Consider the following 26,105-nt stretch of genomic DNA (forward strand, 5'->3'; position numbering starts at 1 on the left):
AGGTCCTGACATCCTGAAGGGACTGACCAACAACCCCACGGGCTTTCAGAATGGTGAGGACACAGGAGGGAGTGTTTTGTGTGCAGGTTTTGGTTGGATTTGTAAGTCTCTAGGCTTTCTTCTAGGAATAAAGTGTTCATGTGTTTAATAAGTTACTTTGCAAAGCTTCCGAGTTCATTGCTGAAACTGTTGCATGTCCCTGAAGGGTTAATATGTAACTGGGGTGACTAAACTACTGGGGAGATTTGGAGGATTCAGCACTGATCTTGGGGCCTATGACAGCTGAACTGCAGAGTCCCACTTCCAGGAAGGGGTACAAACCTGGGCATCTGTACCCCAGGACAGAGCTTGAGCGTATGTCTACACAGCAACAGAAAACCTGTGACTGGCCTGTGCCAGCAAACTCAGGCTCACAGGGCTTGGGCTGCAGGGTTGTTTCATTGTTATGTAGACTTCCTGCGAGGTGGGAGGGTTCCAGAATCTAGATTCCAGCCCGAGCCCGGAAGTCTACATAGCAATGAAACAGCCCTGCAGTCTGAGCCCTGCGAGCCCAAGTCAGCTGACACAGGCCAGCCACATGTCTCCAATTGCTGCGTAGACATACCCTGAGAGGCCAGGGCCAGAGACAGTGCCCGGATGCTGCTCAGGCTCAGTGGGATTAACAGCATGCAGGTCCTAGTGTTTAGATCTAAACAAATCAGTCTGGTGAGTGTCCATCAAGGGGAGCATAAACAGGTCAGTGACAGTGCTTTTCAGCAACACAGGAGCCAATGATTCAGTCAGCATGAAGACTCAATAACCTTCTCACTTAAATGGGAGAAACGTTAAAGTACAGCACAGGACTGGGAGTCAAGAACGCTAATTTCTAATCCTGGCTCTGTGGTGGACTCGCTGTGTGAAACTGAGCAAGTCACTCTGCCTTTCTACAGTTCTGCTTCCCCATCTGCAAAATGGGAGAATACTTCTCTACCGTACAGGAGTATTTTAAGGCTAAGTTAATCAATTTATGTGTGGTGCTTGTTTTGATGGTTTTCATCAAACAGCTGAAGAACAATAAGGTATTTGGACCTGATGGAATCCCTGTTGAAATCTTCAAAGAAGGGGGAGAAAGAACTGGCTCATCAGTTTACATTTGAATCGTCAACATTTGGAATTAAGAAGAAATCCCAGCTGATTTTAGGGATGCCATCATCGTCACTGTCTTCAAAGAAGGACACAAAGCGGATTGTGGAAAGTATCAAGGAATTGTCCTGTTGTCCATTTCTGGAAAGATTCTTGCCAGAATCCTCCTCACCTGCTGCTTCCCTTGGCCAAGGAAATCCTCACAGATTCACAGTGTGGATTCAGACCATCTCAAGGTACCATCAACATGATCTTCACTGCCCACCAACTTCAGGAAAAGTGCCACAAGCAACATCGACCTCTGTACATAGTCTTCATTCACCTCATGAAAGCATTCAACTCCATCCATTGTGAGGCTCTTTGGAGAATTCTCCTTAAATTTGGATGCCCACCAAAATTTGTTGCCAACTTCCAATCCTCCACAGCAACATGGCTATGATAGTCATCAGCAATGGATCTGAAACGGACCCCTTCCTAGTCAGGATAGGAGTCAAGCAAGGCTGTGTCATCACTCCAAGCCTTTTCTCCATTTTCCTTGCTGTCATCCTCCGTTTCATTGCTGACAAGCTCCAGGCTTGACATCCAATACAGAATGGATGGCAAGCTTTTCAACGTCAATCACTTTCGATCCAAGACACAGTCTCTCACTAAAGGTATGTCTACACTTACATTTTATAGTGCTCTGACTTGCTGGCTTGGGGGTGTGAAAAATCACCCCCCTGAGCACAGCAAGTCTGAGGACTTTAAAGCGCTCGTTTAGACAGGCTCCGAGCACTGGAAGCTCTCTCCCATCGCTCGCACGGAACCACACTCGCACTTCAAAGCGCTGCCATGGGAGTGTTCCCGCGGCAGCACTTTGAAGTTTCCAGTGTAGACATACCCTAACTCAGTTGCTGAACTCTAATATGTGGATAACTGTGCCCAGTGCACCCACTCAGAAGATCTTCAAAAAACAGTCAACATTTTTTCAGAGGCTAACTCAGCCTCATGCTTAACATCCAGAAAACTAAACTACACCAACAGACTCCGAATCACCAGGATCCTGCTCTTGTAATTCAGCTGAATAAAGAGACGCTGGAGAACATTGAGGACCTCCTTTACCTTGGCAGCTATCTGTCACAGAAAGTTGACAATGATGAGAAAATTCAACACTGCCTTCAATATACCAGTGCAGTTTTCAGATGCTTGAGAAAACGTGTCTTCGAAGATTGTGGCATCAAGAATCAAACCAAGCTTCTTGTGTACCAGGCTGTTGTTGTTCCTGCTCTCTTGTACGGTGCTGAAACCTGGGTCACGTACAGTAGATACCTCAAGGTTCTTGAATGACGCCATCAACGGTGCTTCCGAAAGATCTTCCGAACAAGTGGGATGACTGACGCACCAATGTCAGTGTTCTGTCCCAAGCCAGAATCTGCAGCATTGAAGCTATGATCATCCGCCACCAACTTTGTTGGGCTCGTCGTGTTCTTTGAATGCCAGAAAATCAACTCCCGAAGCAGATAATGCTCTCGCAACTGAGCCATGGTCAACAGTCTGGGGTGGGTAAAAAAAAATGCTTCAAAGACACCCTCAAAGCCAACATGAATGTGTCAATATTGCACATCTTCATGGAAAACCCAATCCCTCGATTGATCAAAATGGAAAAGGACTTTATGGCAAGGATGCTAGTATTTTGAGATCCAATGGAGACAACAGGAAATGGGAAGGGAGGAAAGAACATGCTGCAGCCCAATTTAACAATCCAGATCTGCCCCTTCCACTGGGAACTGTCTGTGCCAACTATGACAAGATCTGTGGATCCCAGATTGGTCTCATTAGCCACCTGCAGATCCACCAGCGATAACTGGCCATCATTTTATTGGACGACAGTCATCCTTGAACTCCAAGGGATTGCCAACAACAGTGCTTGTGTACTATGTTGATTGGCACTGTACAAATACATACAAATTAAAATAAACGATGATCCTTGTACCCTTACATATGCAGTAAAATGTTTGGGTCTGCTCCATAACCTCTCCCAAGCATATTTCTATATTGTAATATGTTCTGTTAGCTCAGTTTAGACCTGGATTTTAATCTTGTCTGGACTGCAACATGAACTTTAGTGTCTGATTTAAATTGTTCCAGTTTCATAATCATTGACCTCGATGAGGATGAACATAATACAATACAGTGTTGACTTAAATTTAGTTTAGTGATTTTGTCTCTAATATCAGACAACTGGTTCCTAGCCCTATCCATTATAACAAAAAAAATCCCTTTATTTTTCAAAAGTGCTTCCTTTTTAAATAGTGTTATCAGGGAAATGATGAGTTCATTGGAAAATGTGGATATGCTCTGTTCTTCACATGGAGTGTACTTGCCAACCTCCATGAAGGGTGAGTGAACAACGCCCAACGTAACACATTTTTTCTGAGAACAGATTTCAAATATAGAACAAGAAGAAATTATAAAACTAACAACTGTATATAAACATTAGATTTTGTGATCTTTGGTGTGTGGGGGAAGGGTGGGTGGAAGAAGTTTATGCTTTCTGGATAAACCCTTCATTATGTGTTGCTGCACATACTGTTCCAGACTCTTCTCTAATCATATCTCACAAATTTGAGTGTTTTTTCTGCTCAGTATTTGGATGAGAGGACCCCCCACCCCCACCCCAGGATTAATGAAGGTTGCTTCAGGAAGTAGCAGGGGGGAACTGGCAGACCTAAACATCCCTGGATAACAGATTTCAGGCAGCCAATAGGCCTTTTATTAATAAAAATGCTTACGTGGTGCATTCCAAGGAGCAACATTTGCTCTTCATGAGCCAGTGCAAAGTAAGGCAAGACTTAAAACCACGTTTGTGGGTATTAAAGATTCCATGGCACTTTGTACAAGAATAGAGGGCAATGTGATCTCTCACTTACTTGAATATCCAGTAGAGGATTGAGTTGGGAGAACAGGAAAACCAAGTCAGTATTTTCAAGGTTTTGGTTGTTTAAAATTAGCCCACTACTGTTCTTTGTCTTGCTCAGCCACTAACTGTGTGATCTTAGGCAAAGTCAGTGAGGTTGTTTCTTGTATTGGGCCAACCTCTGTTGGTGAGAGATGAACTTTCGAGCTACACAGAGCTCTTCATCAGGTCTGGGAAAAGGAACTCTTAGTACAGGGGTGGGCAAACTTTTTGGCCCGAGGGCCACGTTGGGGTTGCAAAACTGTATGGTGGGCCAGGTAGGGAAGGCTGTGCCTCCCCAAACTGCCTGGCCCCTGCTCCCTATCCGCCCTCTCCCACTTCCCGCCCCCTGACTGCCCCCCTCAAAGCCCCCCACCCATCCAACTCTCCCTGCTCATTGTCCCTTGACCGTCCCATCCTGGGACCCCCTGCCCCCTAACAGCCCCCTATCCAACCGCCCTGCTCCCTGACTGCCCCAACCCCTATTCACACCCCCGCCCCCTGACAGGCCCCCCGGGACTCCCACACCTATCCATCTCCCCCTGTTCCCTGTCCTCTGACTGCCCCCCCCAGAACCTCTGCGCCATCCAGCTGCCCCCAGGACTCCCATACCTATCCAACTGCCCCCTGACTGCCTGCCGGCCCTGGCCCCCTGACCAAGCAGCTCAGAGCAGCATGCCTGGAGCTTCGCCGCCCAGCCAGAGCCAGACACGCTGCCCAGCAGGAGCGTGCAGCCCCGCCGCCCAGAGCAATGCGGCATAACTGCGGGGGAGGGAGGACAGTGGGGGAGGGGTCAGGGGCTAGCCTCCCCGGTGGGGAGCTCAAGGGCCGGGTAGGACAGTCCCGCGGCCGGAAGTGGCCCACCTCTGGCTTAGTACATTCCCTGACCTGAAGAAGAGCGCTGAGTAGCTCGAAAGCTTGTCTCTCTCACCAACAGAAGTTGGTCCAATACAAGATACCGCCTCAGCCCCTTGTCTGTCGGATAACCTGGGATCAACATAGCTACAACGCCACTGCATGATCTTGGGCAAGTCATTTAGGCTTAAATTGTCAAGTGCCCACTAATTTTGGACACCCCTGTTTTGGCTGTCCCAACTTGAGAAACTGATGGACTGTTCTTAATAGGTGTTAAGAACCTCCCAATTCCAGTTGATTTCAGTGGGAGCTGTAGGTGGAAAAATCCAGGCACTTAATATCTTGAATTGGGCACCAAAAATGAAGTCTTTTGAAAATGTAAGGTCTTAATCTCTTCTCTCTCAGTTTACCCATCTGTAAAATTTCGTATTAATAATACTTACCTCACAGGGCTGTTGTAGAGTTTAATGAACTAATGGTTTAAAGAGTTTTGAGATTGTTAGATAAAGGCAGTGCCATAACTTTTTCTTAGTAATAATAATTTTCAAACACCAAAAATGTTTTGTTTCAAACTGTGGGATGAATGAAGTTTTGGGTCAGTTTCTGTTTAATTTGCACTACGTTTCTTGTTCCTGATTGAGGTTTTGTGTACACTGAAAATTTGCATCAGTTAACTAAAATTGGTTTAAAATCGATTTTGTTAACTCAGTTCAAATTCCTAATGCAGATGGTGTTAAACCAGATTAACTTTACTGCATTCAGTTTCTTTTTATTCAGATACAGTCTGAACCCATTTAAAAGCAAGTATTAAACTAGTTTAAGTACATCTGTGTTATGGGTTTCTGCCTATTTAATTGTGTTGATTTAATTAAATCAACTAAAAATCCAAGCAACTTTTCCAATACAAGAGAAGGCATCGGGTGTGGTATTCTAAGATTCTTCCTGCACCTCCCCGCACACTTTTTTAAAAAAAACACAGCTTTTCCCTGGCCCTTTCTTTATGTATTTATGTAGAACACCAATGAGAGTTCTTCTCTGTGGGTTTCTTTTAATTGCAGTACTGCTTTGTATTGCATAATGATTTTGGGGTCTTAGGGCAATTGGGCTGCAGGATCCCTCACTAAGGACAAATTTGGCCCATTGTATCTTATAGTAGCCCAATTAATTTTATGTTGACACCCATATTTAAAATTATAGGAAAAACAGTCCAGATCAATTTACTGTGGGCCAAATTCTGCCCTCAAATATGCCTACCCAACTCCTGTGATTTCTGTTAGAGTTGTGCAGCCATATCTGAGAGCAGAAAGGGGAATTGAATGTTTTAAAGGAGTAGAAAGATTGGTTTATCTGATCTCTGATGTCTCAGGAAGAAGGATTTCCTTCCTTTTTCTGAAGATAAGTTTCCCAAAACTATAAACACTCCTCCCCTCTGAACATTGTTTTAATCAAACAGTTTATTATTCTAGGCTGTGGGGTGAAGTTATCTGGCTTTCACTGCTGGAACATCACTTGAACTGCAGCCTCTCACAACGTGCATTTGTGCTCTTGAAGGTTCTATCAAACATACTGAGAATTTGTTAGCCTGGGTATAAAAATAACAGCAAGGTTTGATTTTCCTTTATTTGCTTCATTTCATTGTTTCCTATGAAGAGCAATATTTCCAAAGAGTTTACAAGCTGGCTCTCAGTCAATCAATCCAGCTAGCCAGCAAATGACTCTGACACTTGAAAACAGCTGTAGTTCTGATTTGCAACCCTAGCTTTATGAAAACTTAATGCTACTTTAGCAAGGCTCAGTTTAAAAACAAAATTCTCATAGGTTTGAAACCCTTTGATTTTATTTTGTGGGGATAATGGCTATGAGATTTGTTTTTGTTATTTAAATGTTGCATCTTTAGCTATTGTAACAAATTGCACTGTATATTAAAAAAAATAAAATGTAGCCTCAACCTTAACGCCACATCTTTATCCATAAAAGGATAAACTTTTTATGAGAACTTTGTAGTTTAATAAATGAAAATAGAAAACCAGGATACTGAGTGTTGAGAAAAAATTTAAATAAATGTAAACATTTGAAACTATGGAAAATGCATATTTGTCTGGCAAGAAAATTGCTAACAATAGCTCAGCTATCACATTAAAAATATTATTTGTATTCTAATAGTAGCCAGAGATCCTAATAAAGAGGAGTGCCTGTCGTGCTATGCATAAGACATAGTCCTGGCCCAAAGGAGCTCATAATAACACTACTTGCATTTATCTAGTGCCTTTATTCAAAATTATCAAAGCATTTAACAATTTAATTAAACCTCATAGTATCTCTTTGAGAGGGGTAAGTAACACATTTAATTTTACAGAGGGGGAAACTGAGGCACATGCCAAATGACTTGCTCAAATTTCAAATTCAGTCAGTGGTGGAGTGAAGAATAGAAGTGAGCACATCTGACTCCCACTGCTTTGCAGTGGCCACTAGATTATGCAAGTATTAAATGATTAAATATCAGTCTATGTGCTTATACACTTTGTTGCCCCCACTACACCATCATAAGCTCTACACCTCTTGTGGAGGTGGAGGGCACATCTACACTACCACTTAAGTTGATCTAACTTATGTCAGTTAGAGATGTGAAAAAGCCCTCTCCACTCCCCGAACGTCGCAATTTTCACACTGTGCACACCAACACTACGTCGGTGGGGGATGCTCTTCTGCCAGCATAGCTTGTCTCCAGCCGACATCACTTACGTTTCTTGCCATGCTGGAGTAATTATGCTGACGGGAAAGCATTCTCCTGTGGGCATAGTGCGTCTTCACCAGACATGCTACAGCGGCACAGCTGCATTGATGCAACTATACCAATGTAGCACTGTACTGTAGACTTGCCCAGAGTTATGATGTTGGTGTACTAGGGCACTTACATCGGCGGGAGCAAGGCTGTCGTGTAGACACTGACATAGTTAGGCTGACATAAGTTGTCTTATGTTGACCTAACTCTGCAGTGTAGACCAAGCCTCAGTATCACAGGCACTGACTTTTAATTTTCCCGGTGGGTGCTCCACCCCCGCTCTTCTTCCCTGAGACCCCGCCCTCACTCCCCCTCTTCCTACCCTTGAGCACCTCTCTCCAGCTGCCAAACAGCTGACGGGCGGCCCCGCCATACAGATGTGGTTAGTGGCTGCTGAGCACCCTCTATTTTTTTCCCTGTGGGTGCTTGAGCCTTGGAGCACCCACAGAGTCGGTGCCTATGGGGGTCAGAATCCTTTGGATTCCATCCTCTGCTCCACTCCCTGTGCCCCATCCCGCTGCTTCCCTTTCTGTCATCATCTCTTCCTCTTGCTACTAACTTTGCTCACTTGTTCCGTCTGTAAGCAAATAACATGTAGCCCTAGTAGAGTAGCTAAAAACGTTGTGTCCCATCACCTAGTACCCTGCTTCAGCTCTCTTTTGGAATGCCTGTTTAGATGGTAATTTTTTTCATGTAGGGATATGTCTTTTTTTTGTTTTCTTAAATCTCTCTAATAGTACCTAGAATGTTTCTGAATTGTCGGTGAATAAATCATAAGGTAAATCTGTGCCATAGACTGGAAAAAAATTACAGACATTGTTAAATGCTGTTTGAATATTCCACTATTCACCAGGAATAATTAATTGATCATTTTAAATAACAAATTGTGAATTAAACTAATTACCAAATTGTTAATTCCAGATGCCGAGCCAAGATACTTGATTACAGTGCGACCTGCACCCATTCCAAATCACAAGAAAACCTGCTCAGGTACTGTAATATTACCACATTTTTTATATACAGTCAAATGAAGACAGAATATTGTTTTTATTTAGTTTGTCTGAAAGAACCAAATTTTCTGATGTGGATGACCAAATTCCACATTTGCGTGATTAAAATAAAAATGTAGGCATGTACATCTACACAGTATTCACTCAGGAATTTTCTGATTAAGAAACTTAGATGCAGGTTTTGGAGGTCCTTCTTTATAAGAAGTTCTCATTATGAAAACTGAGATTTAACGTATTTCTTTTTTCTAGAATATGGGGATCAAAAATGCATATGACTAGTTGCCATAGCTAGTGGAATGTTGATACACAATTATAAACAATGGATTCTGTCTTGAAATGTACTGATGTATAATCTTTGGAATTCTTGGGTTTGGTTGGATAGGAGATTAATGTTTTATAATCTCCCCAAAATGCCAGTTAGGAATCTTTCTCCCAAAGAAATTTGAATGCACTCCATTGATAAAGTAAAAGGTCTTTACATATTGTGACAGGGTCACACCACCAAGGCAGAGGAGGAACTTTGTCACAACTGGTGTGAGAAGTGGGATTTGGTGTGCACAGTGCAACGGAAGAAGGAGGGTGGTGGTGGTGTTTTAAAAAAAAAAAAAAAAAAAAAAAGAGATGGTTTATTGGTTTTTTTCACCACAATGGAGGAGGTAGTGGAGGCACTGATACAAGCCATGGGTGCCAGGCAGGAGGCTACCCGTGTCCAGGCAGCCGCCCAACAGGAGACAGTGCGGCTGCAACAAGAGACTAATCGCCTGCTGATGGACCAGGCTGCCCGAGACCATGCTATTTTGCGGGAACTGGTAAACCAGGTAAAGGCCCTTACAGAGCTGAATCGCGGCCATGATGGCACGTGGGTCATGTGGGCCAGCAGCTGCCTGCAGAAAATGACGAGGGAGGATGATGTAGAGGCGTACCTCCTGGCCTTTGAGAAGACAGCCCTACGGGAGGCCCGGCCTCGAGATCAGTGGTCTGGCATCCTCACCCCATTCCTGTGTGGGAGGCCCAGAAGGCCTACTATGATCTGCCTGAAGAAGCTGCGGTAGACTACCCCCAGCTGAAGGCAGAGATCCTGGCCAGATCTGGGGTACGACCGCAGTGCGGGCCCAGCGGTATCACGAGTGGAGGTACCAGGAAAACAAAACCCCGCGGTCCCAATTGTTTGACCTCTTCCATCTCACATGAAAGTGGTTGCGAACTGAGTCCCGGAGTCCAGAGGAGATACTAGAGGTTCTGGTCATCGACCGGTACATGAGAGGACTACCATCAGACCTTCGCACCTGGGTAAGCCAGAACGAACCCTCCACCTATGACAAGGTTGTCGCACTGGTAGAGAGGCGAAGGACGGCGAGGGAGCTGACCTGACCAGTTAAGGAAGAAGCACCCTGGGTTAAACTAGCAGCACCAAGCCTTAGAGCTCGGGTGACTGGGCCACCAGGAGAGCCTAGGTGGAAAAAGAGAGGGGCTGAAGGCCCACCAGAAGCTACAAAGAGTAGGAGCACTGAGGGGAAAGAGGATTCGTGATGTTAGACTGCCCAAACCAAGAGACCAGGGAACGCCTAGGGCTCCATACAGATGTTACGCCTGTGGGGAGTGGGGACACATAGGTGCACAGTGTCCCAATGCTGAGGAGCCTATGCAGTGTAACCTGGGGAACTGGGCAGACCCATGCTCCCTAATCCACCTTGTGGGGGTCTCACTAACCCCACATACGTACATCAGACCAATGAAGCTAAATGTGATCGAGACCACAGCACTGGTTGATTCGGGGAGTGCTATCGTGCTTGTCTCAGGGAAGCTCGTGAAGCGTAGTCAGCTGCTGTGGGCTAAGTGTACGGGGATAACATGCGTTCATGGGACAGTTGGTTATTACCCCACCATCCCAGAAAAAATCGAGTTTCAGGGGAACATTACTGAGGTAGCAGCAGGTGTAGTCCCTAAACTCCCATACCCGGTGTTCATAGGGAGGGACTTCCCAGGGTTTGGAGACTTACTCCCGGTAGGGGAATTGGAGAAAGGGGAAACCCTGAAGTCAGTGAGGCATCCACAGTAGACTGTCAACCCCCAATCTTCTCTGAAATATGCCCAGATTTGTTCTCCACTTCCAGACAGGGTAGAAAGTCGAAAAGGGAAAGGAGGGCAGCTAAGGCCTTGGGAACCCGAATACTGACCCAAAGCCAGAGGGCCGCTCTCGTAGGTAGGCGGACCCGAGCAGCTGAAAAGGAGGCCACCTAGGAGGGAGAAGCACCCAACTCTGACCCACACCCTAACGCCTCTGAACCAATAGAGGCAACAGAGACTGGCCCCCTAGATCTCGGGCAGATTAGCCCCGGGAGAGGAAATTTTGGACAGGACCAGGCTGAAGACCCAAGGTACGACAACATTAGGAAGGAGGTGACCGAAATAGATGGGGTCCCCGTGGAAGGGAAAACCCAGGGACCAGGACCCTACTTCATAACGAAGAAGAATGTCTTACACCGTGTTGCACCAGTATAGAGGCAGAAGGTACAGCAGATCCTAGTACCTCAAAAACACCAGAATGCTGTATTAAGTCTTGCCCATAGTCATCTTTTTGGGGGGCATTTGGGGGTAGAGAAGACCCTGGCACGGGTCCTGCGACGATTCTTCTGGCCCGGAGTACATGAAGAAGTGAGGAGGTACTGTGTGTCCTGCCTGGAGTGCCAGCTGCACAGTCCCCGTCCCCACTTGAGGGCACCTTTAGGACCCATTCCCATCATAGAGGTCCCTTTAGAGCGAATAGCCATGGCTCTAGTGGGACCCCTGGGGAAGACAGCCTGGGACCTGCTACTCGTTACCTAGAAGCCATCCCCCTGGGGAACGTGGCCTCTAAAAGGATAGCTAAAGAGTTGGTGGGGATCTTTGCCCAAGTGGGGCTACCAAAGGAGATATTAACAGACCAAGGTACCCCATTTATGTTGAAGCTAATGAAGGACATCTGTACACTGCTCCATATCCATATCCTGAGAACTTCAGCCTATCATCTGCAGACCGATGGGCTGGTAGAAAGGTTTAACCGAACCCTCACGGCAATGATAAGGAAAGTGGTAAGTCGGGACGGGAAGGATTGGGACACCCGACTACCCTACCTTATGTTCGCAATCCGGGAGGTACCTCAGGCCTAAACTGGGTTTTCCCTCTTTGAGTTATTGTACGGACTCCTCCCCCGTGGCATACTAGATATCACAAAAGAAATCTGGGAAGAGGAACCCAATGAGGGGAGAAATATAATTGACCCTGTGTTGCAGATGCAAGAACAGATAGCCCAGGTCACCCCTATTGTATGGGAACATTTGGAAAAGGCGCAGGAGGCCCAGTGAACCAATTACAATCGACAGGCAAAAGTCCGACAGTTCCAACCAAGGGATCGGGTATTGGTATTGGTACCCACGGCAGAAAGCAAGCTTTTGGCCCAATGGCAGGGGCCCTATGAGGTGGCTGAACCCGTAACCTACAAGGTGGGGCAGCCAGGATGCCGGAAACAGGAACAAATTTATCATATTAACCTCTGAAAGCCTTGGCACCAACGAGAGGCATGTGTGGTGGCCCAAGAGACCCCGATCCAGGGAAATAATATGCAGGAGCAGATTAGGATATCCACTGATCTGACACCAAACCAGAAGAAGGAGGTAACAGAGATGATCAAACGATACCAGGACGTGTTTTCAACTAAACCAGGTCGGACCACCAAAGCAAATCACCACATTATCACAGACCCTGGGGCAAAGGTAACTTTAAAGCCCTATCGGGTCCCAGCAGCATAAAGGGAGGAGATCAAGGCAGAGGTAAAAAGGATGTTGGAGTTGGGAGTCATCAAAGAGTGCCACAGTCAGTGGTCAAGCCCGACTGTGTCGGTGCCGAAACCCGATGGCACCACTAGGTTTTGTAATAACTTTCGCCGGCTGAATGAGATATCCAAATTCGATGCATACTCCATACCCCGTATTGATGAGTTAGTTGACCACCTGGGTAATGCCCAATTTTTGACCACCCTTGATGTAACAAAGGGATACTGGCAGATTCCCCTTGCCAAAGATGTGAAAGAAAAGATGGCATTCTCTTCACCAGAAGGTCTGTTTCAATATACTGTTCTTCCTTTTGGACTGCATGGGGCACCTGCTACCTTCCAGCATCTTATGGACAAGCTCCTACGGCCCCATACCAGTTATGCAGTGGCATACCTAGATGATGTGATTATTCACATCCCCAACTGAGAAACCCACTTGGAAAAGGTGAAAGCGGTTCTGGACATGCTAAGACGGGCTGGCCTCACAGCCAATCCAACCAAGTGTGCTAAAGGGCTAGGCCGAGGCTAAATACCTTCACTACATTGGAGGAAGGGGCATGGTCAAGCCCCACTAAAGAAACTAGAGGCTATCCAAAATTGGCCCCAGCCGAATCGGAAAAAGCAAGTCCGGGCATTCCTGGGTGTGGTGGGGCACTACCGACGATTTATTCCCCATTTTGCTACCAGAGCGAGTCCCCTGACAGACCTGATAAAAGCCCGGGGTCCGGACATGAAGTGGACAGATGCCGCAGAGAAAGCATTCATGGATCTATGGACAGCCCTCTGCAATAACCCCATGCTTATAGCCCTAGACTTCAACAAAGAATTCATTTTACAGACTGATGCATCTGAAGTAGGATTGGGAGCTGTCCTATCGCAGATGGTCGGAGATGAAGAACACCTAATCCTCTGCCTCAGCAGGAAACTCCTCCCGAGAGAGCAGAAGTATGCCATGGTTGAAAGAGAGTGCCTAGCTGTGAAATGAGCCATGGAAACACTACGTTATTACCTTCTGGGACGATGGTTTACCCTTGTGACCGACCATGCACCGCTCCAGTGGATGCAGTGAAATAAAGAGAAGAACGCAAGGGTGACCAGATGGTTCCTGTCCCTACAACCTTTCTGATTCACCATACAACACCGGGCTGGAAGCCACCATGGCAATGCAGATGGCTTGTCACGGGTATACTGCTTGACATCCCAAGTTGCCCAACCCTGTGGTGTTGGGGGGGGAGGGGGAGAATATGTGACAGGGTCGGGCCAGATGGCTCCAGGAGAGTGATAGAAGGCAGATATATTAGCTCCAAGTTAAGTAGGTCCCTTTTCCCTGGGTAAGGTAACAGGGAAGGTCCCAGAACAATCAGGAACTTTCTGGAAACAATTAAGGCAGACAGGCTGATTAGAACACCTGCAGCCAATCAAGAAGCTGCTAGAATCAATTATGGCAGGCTAATCAGGGCACATGGAGTTAAAAAAGGAGCTCACTTCAGTTTGTGGTGTGTGCGAGGAGCTGGGAGCAAGAGGCGCAAGAAGCTGAGAGTGAGAAGGCGTACTACTGGAAGACTGAGAAGTACAAGCATTATCAGACACCAGGAGGAAGGTCCTGTGGTGAAAATAAAGAAGGTGTTGGGAGGAGGCTATGGGGAAGTTGCCCAGGGAGTTGTAGCTGTCACGCAGCTGTTACTGGAGCCACTGTAGACAGCTGCAATCCACAGGGCCTGGGGCTGGAACCCAGAGTAGAGGGCAGGTTCAGGTTCCCCCCATCCCTCTATCCCCCCAACTTCCTACTTGATACCAGAGGAGTTGAACTGGGCTGTGGGTTCCACCAGAGGGGAAGGACTCTGGCCTGTTCCCCGATCCACTAGGTGGATTAGCAGAGACTGCGGGGATTGTTCTTCCTTTCCCCATGCTGGCCAGTGATGAGGCTAACTGAGTGAACGGCAGATTTGAGCAACGCCAAACTGAGGGCTGCTGTATACCTCTGAGGCGAGAAAATCCGCCAATAAGCTCAGGACCCACCAAGGCAGAGGAGGAACTTTGTCACAATATATATTATTAGAGACACCAACTTCACCAGTACACGGTGCTTAAGGGAAAGGATGGTCTTCTGGCTAAGCTGCAAGTCTGATAATAAGAAAATCTGAATTCTGTTTCTGGACTCTGCTACAGACTTCCTGTATGACGTTTAGCAAGTCATTTCAACATTCAGTACTTTAGGTCCTAATCTTAAAATGGAGATAACTCTCTGCTTCACGTGGGTGTGGTGAAGAATAATTGATTAATGTTTTTAAAGTACTTGAGATTTTCAGATGGAACTTGTTTAATGATCTGTATTTTTTTGGGGCCGAATATATTTGCCAGGGCCCTTGTAGTCATGAAGCAATATTTTTCTCCATTATATGTATATAGAAAATATTTGATAACAGATTGCTATTTAACAGCTATTCAGGTACAGTATTTAAAAATATTAACTGCCTAAAGCCACAGTTTAGGAGTATTAATTTTAATAGCTGCTTCAGTCAGGGGGAATTTTATTGGGTCATTCCCACTAGAGATGGACCTGAACCAAGCTCCTTGATCAAACACTGCTCAGTATGCATAACTTTGGATTCTAATCCAAACTTTGCAGTAATGGGCTCAGCCACAACTCCAGATGCAAGCAGTCTTGATCTCTGGGGAAACTTAGTTCTGAAACTTGCATTCTCTCATTCTTAACATCATCACTACATAACTTAAATTAACATTGCCACACTCTGCAATGTCAGAATGAAATGTTTTTTAACTATGGTTGCAAGACCTAATTTAGATAAAATAACATCCTTGAATTTCAAGCATTACTGCTTGTTGTCTTGTTGTAAAAGCTTTGTTTATTTGACAAACAGTAGTTAAAGACATTCCCTGCTCTTGAAAGACAGACATAGAAAGGACAAAATGTACTGGGAGACAATGAGGAAAAGTGGAATTAATTTAGACATTCCCCCCACCGCACCCCTTTCTCTCCTCTCTTCAAGTGTTAAGTTGAAGAAGACATTGGACTGATGTGATGTGCTTTTGTGGGCCTCAGGGAAGAAATGAGTCTTTATGATGGTCACATGATCTCTTGTACTTCTGTGACACTACATACCAGAGTTCATCTCCAATGCTTGCAGGATTGGCTGAGGCTAGTCTGAACACTTGTAAAGCTGGAGCCCAACTTTACAGAGCTCAAAGAGGAATTATAATTACTTCAGAAGGTTCAAAGGTTGAGTTTCAAAGATTTAAAAACCTCTAAGAATGACCTAAAATTGCTTTCCTATTAATGAAAATGTCTGTTTCAAGATATAGCAAGGCTGTTCTTTAGTATATAATAAATCAATATTTAAAAATTATATAAAACACAATAGTTGCCGATGAAAAATGGGCCTTTCTCTTCTTGTATTTCCATGTTCATGTGACCCTTGGTTCCCCAGAAAGCAAATTTAGAAAGTGATTTCACTGTAAAGAGGATATATGCCAAAAAGTTTGACAAATAAATGAACTATGAAAACAACCCCCCCCCCCAAAAAACCCTTTAAGAAAACAGGGAGACTGGGGAAGCTAGCCTGCACATCAGACAAATGTTTGGAGTTTTGCTTTTCTTTTTTAAATGTTGTACATTCCACAGTACATTACATCACAGCACACTTCATCTAAATGGAAAAAAATATCCCACTTGTTTTCTGTGAATATGCGCCTAATCGGTGTACTGTAAAACACACATACTACAAGATTTTCCTACTACCTGCAAACTGCTTGGAAAAGCAAATCTCACTTCCTTGTGGACTTGCTGGGAAATCCCGCTAGAGCGCAAAAACACTTCTTAACCCTTGGAGGTATCATTGATAAAGAGGTGAGGAACTCCTACCAATGGCTGAATAGCACTTCCAATTTAAGGATCAAGAGGCATGAACGGAGAACTGAACCAAGATTTTTGCCAGGTAATGCAGAGCACTACCCTCACTGCACTAGCCTCAGGTATTAGCTTTTAAAATTTTATTTAAAAGTTTGTCATCTTTCTTTTGCTGTATCCTTCTTCTCCATGGGAGTCGCATAACAGCCCCCGCCACCTCCTGTCCAGGGCAGAAAGTGATTCACTGAGGGGAACAGAGCAGGCAGCTCCTGTTCAGGGCAGCAACAGAATCATGGCTGGCTCAATTCCCTGAGGAGTCCATGGGGGTACAGAATAGAGTCCCTTGCCTTCTTACCACCCCTCCCTCTCCCCCCCCCCCCCCACCTGCCTGGCCAGAACCTCTGACTCTCGCAGGCTCCAGAGTTTTTTAAAATATATGACAGCGACTGGCCAGGTGTCTGGGCTAGAGCAGGCAGCAGCGGGAATAGCACGAAGGTAGTCCCCAGCAGTCAGGGAGGAGAGGAGGGGAAGAGCAGCATGCTGCTGCTGGGTTGGAGCTGGGCTGCACTCCCTCACCTCTCCCAGACCACTGGGGATTCCCTGTATGCTTTTCCTGCTGCTGTCCTGTCCAGGCCTGGACACCTGGCCAGCTGCAGCCCCACACACCCCTGATAACCACATTGTGCCCACCAGAGGGGCATGCTTGTCCCACAGGTTGGGAACCTCTGATCTGGAGGGATGTTTGCACCACTGTGTTCAGAATAAAGCTAAATTGCAAGTATTGTGTAAGAGATGAGGAGTTAAGTTACCTGATTATTGAGGGACAGTCCTCGCCAGACAGAGGCACCACTCAAGGCTTGTCATCAATCTTAAGTGAAATAAGTTTGTAAGGTTTTGTTTTATTTCAGACCTGTCCATAACTCATTATTATTGATGATCCTTGCTAGGGATATATGGAGAACTATATTCACTTGGAAATTGAATATTCTTTCTCATAACTAAAGAGAGGCACGTGCGGGTGGTGGGGAGGCGATCCCTTCAAGTCACAATTGAATTCACTTGCATTATACCTTGCCTTTGAATTTAGAGGAGAAATTAAATCATAATTCTTACATTCTCTTATCCAGCCACAGATATCTCCTCCCCGAATAGAGAAAACCTAAGAGTAAATAGAATTGTCTGTATGTTTCTTATTCAGGTAAGACCAAGACTCAAAAGCCTCTCCAGATGGTGATTGGCACTTTGACCCCAACCTCTGTCTTCCTGTCCTGGGGCATCCTAGTCAATCCACAGCATGACTGGACTGCAATGAGTAGCTGTGCTAGTGACAGGTAATATACCAAAAAACAGGCTAAGTGAAAATAATGTAATGTTTTGTTAACATTTAAAAGAAAAGGGCATGAAGATGAGTGGCTGACCAAATTCTACCAAATAGTGTGACATCATTGAAGCAAAGGTTCTCTTCTGTATGTGTAAATCAGCAATTAGCAAGCACTTTCTTGCCTAAAGTTCTGATTTAAGCAAGTGTTTACGTGCCAAAGTGCTGATCTTGTGATTTCACTGTGGGTCGTTTATGTTGTAGAGCCACAGTGCCTGAGTCTTATCTCAGTTACACTGGTATAAATCAGGAGTAACTCTACTGAAGTCAATGGAAATATGCTACTGTAAAACTGGTCAAGTGAGTAAAATTAGCCTTCATAGAAGTGCTGATGGAAGAAAGAACAAATCAATCCTTTTGTAATATACTGGATTTTTGTTTCCTGTATTTGATCTTCTGAATTTTATTTTTATTTATATTGCAGTACATATAGAAGCTATGAATGATTAGCATTATACCTATTTAACAAAAAAAAAGTCTTTTGCTTTATGAAATTCTGTGTTCCGTTCCAACTACTTATGTGAGAGGGTCAGCACTCCAGAAAGGCCTGGCATATTCACAGGGTGGAATTTCTAGAGAGGTCAGAGAGTCAGTAAGTTTGTCAACTGAGCAGGCCATAAAGTTGTATGCTGTGCTCAGCAAATGAATAAAATTCATATTTTCTTGTAGGTATGAAGATGTATGTTTCTTCCAGATCTCTCTCCTTGGTGCTCCCTTTGTATCCTCCTACGTGTGACAGAGGGACAAATTCTGCCATCTTTTATACGTCATATAACTTCATTGCCGCTTCTTGTGCTTGGAACAGTTTCCCTATTGATAACCTCCTTGAAATCCCTCCTTATAACCCTCTTCTTTTGCTTAGCTCCCCAATACTCATAACTGTGACACCATCTGCTCCTACTCTTGCAGGTGATCCTTTGTTGTATCTTTCTAACTTAGAACCTAGTCAGTCTCCCAGTGAAGCAAATACAAAAACTCTTACTGATATTAACCCACTGGACCAGCCTTTAGGGCATGAACCAAGACCATTAGAGCCAATGGGATCTTCCAGTTAATTTCAGTAGGCTTTGGATCAGGACCATGGAATAGGAAATTTTGGGGAGAAGGGAATCTTATCTTTCTACATATTTTTAAAGTGTCATGCATACTTATGGTATAAAATATGCAATTATAATGGAATATAAGAAATAATCCTATTAAATATAAACAGATTATTTGTATTTATTTTTAATGGAATCGTGCTTCATGATGCAACTCAGCTCAACTTCATGCAACTCAGCCCACAGTTTAAAAAAAAAGGATGGCACCTCATTGTGGGTTTAATGTTGCCTTTTTAATCCCTGGAGGAGCAAATCCTTTCACATGGTTAGTGACCTCTAATACCGGCTGATTTAACAAAAGATTCTAAGTCTTTCTTCCATGTTTTAATTTTGTGACACCTTTTTCACCAGGGATTACACCCTTGCGACATCCCTGGGCAGCAACCATAGCCATAGCACAAACTCTGCAACTGGAAGGAGAGAAAGATGCTGTAGTTACAAGCAACTAGGCAGGGCTGGCCTTATCATGAGGTGAACTGAGGCATGCCTCAGGTGCCAGACTGTGGCGGGGGGGCGCCGCTAGGACCCAGAGTGTAGAAAATTGTGTCTGCTGCTGGTGCATGTGTATTCTCTCTGCTCTAGATGCACAGAGATGGTGGAGTGCTGTACTGGAGGAAGGAGGGCACAAGACACATAACAGGCAGGCAGGAGAAAAGGTGAGAGGGAATGACAGAAAGCAGCAGGAGCTGCAGGAGAGAGAGGAGGAGGAGCCTCTTATGTACCTCTCTAGCACACCCAGGAGCCTGGACTTATTAACACCAGCTTCTCAGGGAGCTTCCTGTTTCCTGCTGCTTCCCTGAACCCACTTGAGGGGAACGGGCAGTCAACTGAAGTAGTAGGATCCAGTTAGGCCCTTAAGATGCTGATATCTTCCCTCACTCAGGCCCTGCTACCAGCCTGCTTATTTGTCCCCTTCAACTGAGTGTTGAGAGCCACTATAGCTGGCACAGAACAGCAGTCATGAGTGAAAGAAGAAAACGTCCCTCTGTGGCAACATTCAGAAAAAGAAAGAAAGCAAAGGAAGCTTTTCTATCTACGCAGAAAGGACCTCTCCTGAGATACATAGACACAAATGTTCACGGTGAGTCTTCTGGCCCCAATGAGGATGTGAGTGGAGAGGAGATGCCTGATCTTCCAGTTAGTCAGAGTGCAGGTGACCTGGCAGCTACTGCAGCATCCATATCTCCATCTCAAATGGATGTAACCATGCACATTCCTGAAGAAAAGTGTAGATCGGAGAAGAGTGTGGTGGAGGCGCAAGATACAGCTGCTGCTGAGTTTAGTTCCTTAAGTCTTGATGGTCCAGGACTGTGAACCCACTTGAGCAGTAGCCTGAGGACTTCCTTGTACTGCATGGGCCATAGCAAGTGAAAAACTTCATGTTCTCCAAAGATAATGAAAATAGAAGTTTCCATCCAGCACATTACTGGCGTGAAATCCCCAATGGTGACAAAGTGGAGAGGCCATAGCTTATGTACTCAAAAACCCAGAATGCTGCAAACTGTTTTTGTTGCAAACTCTTCCAGTCTAAAGTTCCAGCCACATTGGGTTCTACAGGAAAAAAGGACTGGAAAAATCTGGCTAGAAATCTGGCATGCCATGAGAAGGCAGCAAATCACCAGAGAACATTCCATAGGTGGAAAGAGCTTGAGATGAGACTAAGGTTAAGGGCCACCATAGATGATCAGAATCAAGAGAAGATTGCATCAGAGTCTCTTTTCTGACAAAATGTTCTGAAAAGACTCATTGCTTGCTACCCAAAACCTAGCACTGTGTGGCACTTCAGATCAGCTGTATGTGCCAAACAATGGAAACTTCCTTACAATTGTGGAGCTGATGGCTGAGTTTGATGCTGTACTCCAGGAACATCTAAGAAGAGTCACCACCCAAGAAATGTACACACACCAGTACCTTGGAAAAACAATTCAAAATGAGATCATACAGTTAACTGGCAAAAAAAAGTCAAACAGAAGATTGTGGCAGATCTGAAGTCAGCAAGATATTACTCTGTTGTTCTGGACTGCACACCTGACATCAGCCATATGGAACAAATGACTTTAATGGTACATTTTGTAACAACAACAGAACCTAGTGAAAATGTCCCTGCAATGATGACTGTCAGAAAGCATTTTCTAGAATTTATTGACATTTGATGATTATACAGGAGCTGGTATGACAAATGTGCTTCTTAAAAAGCTGAAAGATACAGGAATTGCGATAGCTGATGTGAGAGGTCAGGGCTACGATAATGGTGCCAACATGAGAGGAAAGAACAGAGGAGTGCAGACACAGATCCGAGAGTTAAACCCTTGAGCTTTTTTTGTCCCTTGCAGTTCTCATTCATTGAACTTGGTGGTCAGTGATGCAGCATCAGCTTCTAGTGAGGCTGCTGAATTTTTTAATGTAATTCAAAGCATCTTTGTATTTTTCTCTGTATCAACTCATCGATGGCAAATTTTGAAGCAACATCTGGGAACATCCTCTCTGACACTGAAACTACTGAGTGCCATACAATGGGAAAGTCGAGTGGAGGTGATAAAGCCTATCAAACACCTATTTTCCCATCCATTCAAGAATACAAGAGTCACTGAAGAAGAAGACATTTTGATTATGAGGCACGGGATAATCCCATAAGAGACCCCAAACAACAATTCAAAGTTGAATTCTTTAACCAGATGCTAGATTGTGCAATACAGTCAGTTGAAGAAAGTTTCATGCAGCTCAAGGAACACAGCAGTATATTTGGGATGTTGTAGGATATTCCAAAACTCCTCACTATACCTGAAGAAGGCCTACACCAGCAATGCAGGGCATTAGAGACAGTGTTGACACATGATGACGTGCGATATCGATGCGAGTGATTTAGGAATTTAGAGAAAGCTATTTCTAATTAGCATGAGAGAGAAAAAAATATGACTCTGAAACCTGAGAGATGGGAAACCCCAGTCAAGGCCCCCTGCACCAGCCACTCATTATTTATCCACACCAAGAGGGAGGCAGCAGTGCACGTGCCGAGAGGCAGAAATGTAGGTGCCAAAGAAAATTTTACCCTTGAAAACCTATGTGCCGAGTGAGTTTAGGCACCTACAGGGTTTGGCAGGAGTTTTGTGGATTGCAGAATCAAAACTGGGATGTAGGTTCCTAAACACAAGACTTAGGCACTTAAGTATGTTTGTGGATCTGGGCCCAAGTGTTTGTCTCCCCTCTTGCTGAATGAATGACCCCAGCAAAACAACCAACACTACAAGGAAAAGAGTGACACTAACCATACACAAAATCTGAAATATACAAACAAAAATATTTTCTATAACTTTGTTACACTAATCATAGGTGTTAACTTAAAAAAAATCACCCTTTTGTCTGCAATGTTATAACAATGGTGTGTAATAAATTAACAGCATCTCTTTAAACTTCTCAGTACACGTGTCATTATCTTACATTACGTATGGGGAAACTGAAGTAGAGTGGTTAAGTCACTTGCTCAAGATTACAGGACAGCATGGGATAAGTGGCCAGGGTTGCAGTTGAGAATTATCTGCTCTTTCCAATTGACATTTGATCCCCAGGCTGTATTTTATGCCTTGATCACTGAGTAATAATGACAACTGGCATCTGCTATAGATGCCCAAAAATCAAACCCAGCAGTATATTTGGGATGTTGTAGGATATTCCAAAACTCCTCACTGTACCTGAAGAAGACCGACACCAGCAATGCAGGGCACTAGAGACAGTGTTGACACATGATGACATGTGCGATATTGATGCGAGTGATTTAGGTGATGAACTGAAAGCCCTTTCAAGATACATTTCAGCAGGATCAACTCCAAAGGCTGTTCTGGAATATATGTGCACAAATAAGATGACCACCCTCTTTCCAAATGCTTTTGTTGTTCTGCGCATACTTCTAACACTTCCTGTAACAGTTGCCAGAGGAGAATGCAGCTTCTCCAAGCTGAAGTTAATAAAAACACATTTACGCTCCACAATGACACAGGAGAAGCTGGTCGGCCTTGCAACCATCTCAGTAGAGCATGAGCTGGCCCAGACTGTGGACCTTCAGGAAGCAGTTCAAATCTTTGCAACCAAGAAGGCATGGAAAGCACCACCTTGATTATTCAAACAGATAAAAATGCCAGTGTTTACTATGCAGACAAGAAAAGTTACATTTGCTGTTCAGGCATTTGAAAGTTAAGTGTTACTTAAAATTTTTGAACAAGGCATTTTAAGTTGTTAGTTCTCCTTTTTTGGGGTAGATAGCAGAGCAGTACCATGAGAGAAGTATAACAGGAAGAAGGCAGAATTGAGACCTTTCAAAGTTTTGGCCCAAGCAAGGAGCATGGGGATGTCATTTGAGCTCCCCGCCTCAGGTGCCAAAATATTGAGGGCCGGCCCTGCAACTAGGAAAAGCATGACACATGGTTCCTTGCACCCTTCAGTCCACACTTACTTCCCCCCCAGTGACTGAGAGTATTTTTCTTGGAGCCTCCTAGACCCAGACATTAAAATTCATGCTTCCTAGCAGTCCTTTCCTAGGTCTTAGAGGTAGTCAATTATTTCTATCCCCTCACCATTTACTGGAGTCAAACCATATTTACATCTACAGGCAGCCCTCGGACTTACAACACAATTGGTTCCTGAAAATTGTGTTGTAAGTTGAAATGTCATAACTCGGAACCACAATCCACTCCATTGCGGGACTAAGCATCGTAAAGTTGAAACCAATGTCGTAAGTTGAATCAGGGTGTCAATTCAGTAACATCATTAGTACTATTTGTCGTAAGTTGAACGTTGTAAAGTCAAGGACTACCTGTATTTTTATTCAGTGTAAGATGTCTCGCTGCTTCCATTCTATGGTGCAATAAGCTCACTTGTAACATATCCATTTCTCAAGTCACCACGGATGTGTCGACACTGCAGTGGAGACCCAAGCTCAGACTCTGTCTCAGACCTGGCGTCCTAGGACCCTGTAGGGTTGGAGGGTCTGAGCCTTAGGGTAAGTCTACAGTATGAAATTATATCAAATTTATATAAGTCGATTTTTCAGAAGAGATTTTATACAGTGGATCGTGTGTGTCCCCACTAAGTGCGTGAAGTTGGCGGAGTGCGTCCACAGTACCGAGGCTAGCATCGACTCTCAGAGCGGTGCACTGCGGGAAGCTATCCCACAGTTCCCACAGTCTCTGCCGCCCATTGAAATTCTGGGTTAAGCTCCCAGTGCATGATGGGGCAAAAACAGTCTCACGGGTGTTTCTGGGTGCATGTCGTCAGTCGCCCCTCCCTCCCTCCTGTCCGTATGGCAGACAATCGTTTCGTGCCTTTTTTCTGCTATTGTCAACCGTACACAGCCGCTTCCGCTGGCACTCTGCTCTCCTGCTTTCCTGCAGCAGATGGTGCAGTAGGTCTGCAAAACTCTGCTCTCCTGCAACTCGTGCAGTATGCCATTGTCAACCGTACACCGCCGCTTCCGCTGCAACTCTGCTCTCCTTCGTTTCGCCCCTTTTTTCCTGGATTACCCTTGCAGGTGCCATAACACAGCAAGCGTGGAGCCCATTCAGCTTATCACTGCAGCTGTGACCATTGTAAATACCTCGTGCATTATTCAGCAGTGGGAGGTTGAGGCAACTCGCCTGCCGGCCAATTTTACACAGCCAGACAACGGGGCGATTAGAAGAGCACAGCAGGGCGTGCTGTGCATCAGAGAAGCTTTGAAAACCAATTTCATGACTGGCCAGGCTACGGTGTGACAGTTGTGTTTGTTTCTCTTTGATGTTACCCACCCCCTTTCTTGACTCTAATTGCCTGTAAGCCAACCGCCCTCCTCCCCTTCAATCACAGCTTGCAGAGGAAATAAAATCACTATTATTTCAAAACCATGCATTCTTTATTAGTTGATTAAAAACACAGGGACATAAATCACAAGGTAGCCCGGGTGGGGTGGGGTGGGGGGAAGGAGAGAAGGACAAGGCCACGCTACAAATCAAAATTTAGGATATGCCAGCCCTCTGCTGCTTAGGCAATCCTCTGGGATGGAGTGGGTGGGTCCCCGGAGCCTCCCCCCACCCTGTGTTCTTGGGTGTCTGGGTGAGGAGGATATGGAAGTTGGGGAGGAGGGAGGGCAGTTATACAGGGACTGCAGCGGCTGTCTGTGCTCTTGCTGCCTTTCACTCATAAGATCCACCAGACAGCAGAGCATGTCAGTTTGCTCCCCCATCAGCTTGAGCATGGCATCCTGCCTGCTCTCGTCGCAATCATTGAATGCTTTCCGGGACTCTGCCATTGTTTCCCTCCACAGATTCAGCTGGGCCCTATCAGTGCAGGAGGACTGCATAAGCTCTGCAAACATGTTGTCCCAAGTGCGTTTTTTCCGCCTTCTAATCTGGGCCAGCCTCTGGGACAGAGTTGATAGGGGGCGCGTTGAAACATTTGCACCTGCAGGAGGAAAAAGGGGAGGGTATAAGTTTAAAAGATACATGTTAGAGAACAAAGGGGAGATTGTTTCTCAGGGAAACAAGCAATTCAAAGTACACAGCACATGTTATTTCTGTACAAGGTCACATTTTGCCTTTTATACTGAGTGCCTGCCAGATTGGTGTGACTGCATCGCATGCGGCTGGGCAACAGCATTCAGCTTGCAGGCAGCCATGGTAAGCCCTAGGGGCACACGGGGTTCTGCTTCTTCCGCATTCATTACAATGCTTTCAAACTGCGGCGCCCTCCTTTCCCATACCAAGCAATGCCTGGTGGGCTGGCCATTTAAAAGGAGGGCCTGTGGTCTCTCAGGGATGATCGCTACACACACACACACGCACCCCACCCCGCACCATTTAGGCCAAATGCCAACAGGCCAGCGTGGACGGGTTCCCCCCACCCGCACCGCACGGCTCTGACCCTTTAAGCCAAATGTGAACAGACTTTTCCTGTAGTTGTACAGGCCCTGAATGCATCCCAAGTCTTCAGGGCAAATGAATCAGGAAACACACTTTCTTTTAAACCCTGTGTCATATTTACAAAAGTACACTCACCAGAAGTGCCTTCTCCGGCATCAAGGTCCCGGAGCCCGCCTTGGGAGTGGGTGGAGGGTATTGGCTCCAGGGTGATGAACAGTTCCTGGCTGCCGGGGAGAACAGATTCACCGCTTGCTGCCTGTCCACTGTCCTCCTTGTCCTGCTCTTCCTCCCCCAAAAAAATCATCCTCCCCGCTCCATGAGAGTCCCCCCCCCCCTTGCAGGTGTCCATGGACAGTG

General features: G+C 45.3%; 1 protein-coding gene across 22 annotated transcripts in view; it reads left to right on the forward strand.

The window, feature by feature from the left end:
- Positions 1 to 26,105, forward strand: part of ABI3BP (ABI family member 3 binding protein) — a 311,874-nt gene that overhangs the window by 89,324 nt on the left and 196,445 nt on the right. For 21 of the 22 annotated variants that reach the window (XM_075118479.1, XM_075118481.1, XM_075118468.1 and 18 more), the window contains 2 exons: positions 8,616 to 8,684; positions 17,582 to 17,714. In XM_075118479.1, coding sequence (XP_074974580.1) covers positions 8,616 to 8,684; positions 17,582 to 17,714 — 202 coding nt within the window. Of the gene's footprint in view, positions 1 to 8,615; positions 8,685 to 16,442; positions 16,509 to 17,581; positions 17,715 to 26,105 lie in introns of those variants that run through there. The other variant, XM_075118507.1, reaches the window with a different exon arrangement.

The sequence above is a fragment of the Caretta caretta genome, chromosome 1, assembly GCF_965140235.1.
Source record: "Caretta caretta isolate rCarCar2 chromosome 1, rCarCar1.hap1, whole genome shotgun sequence".
Lineage (NCBI taxonomy): Eukaryota > Metazoa > Chordata > Testudines > Cheloniidae > Caretta > Caretta caretta.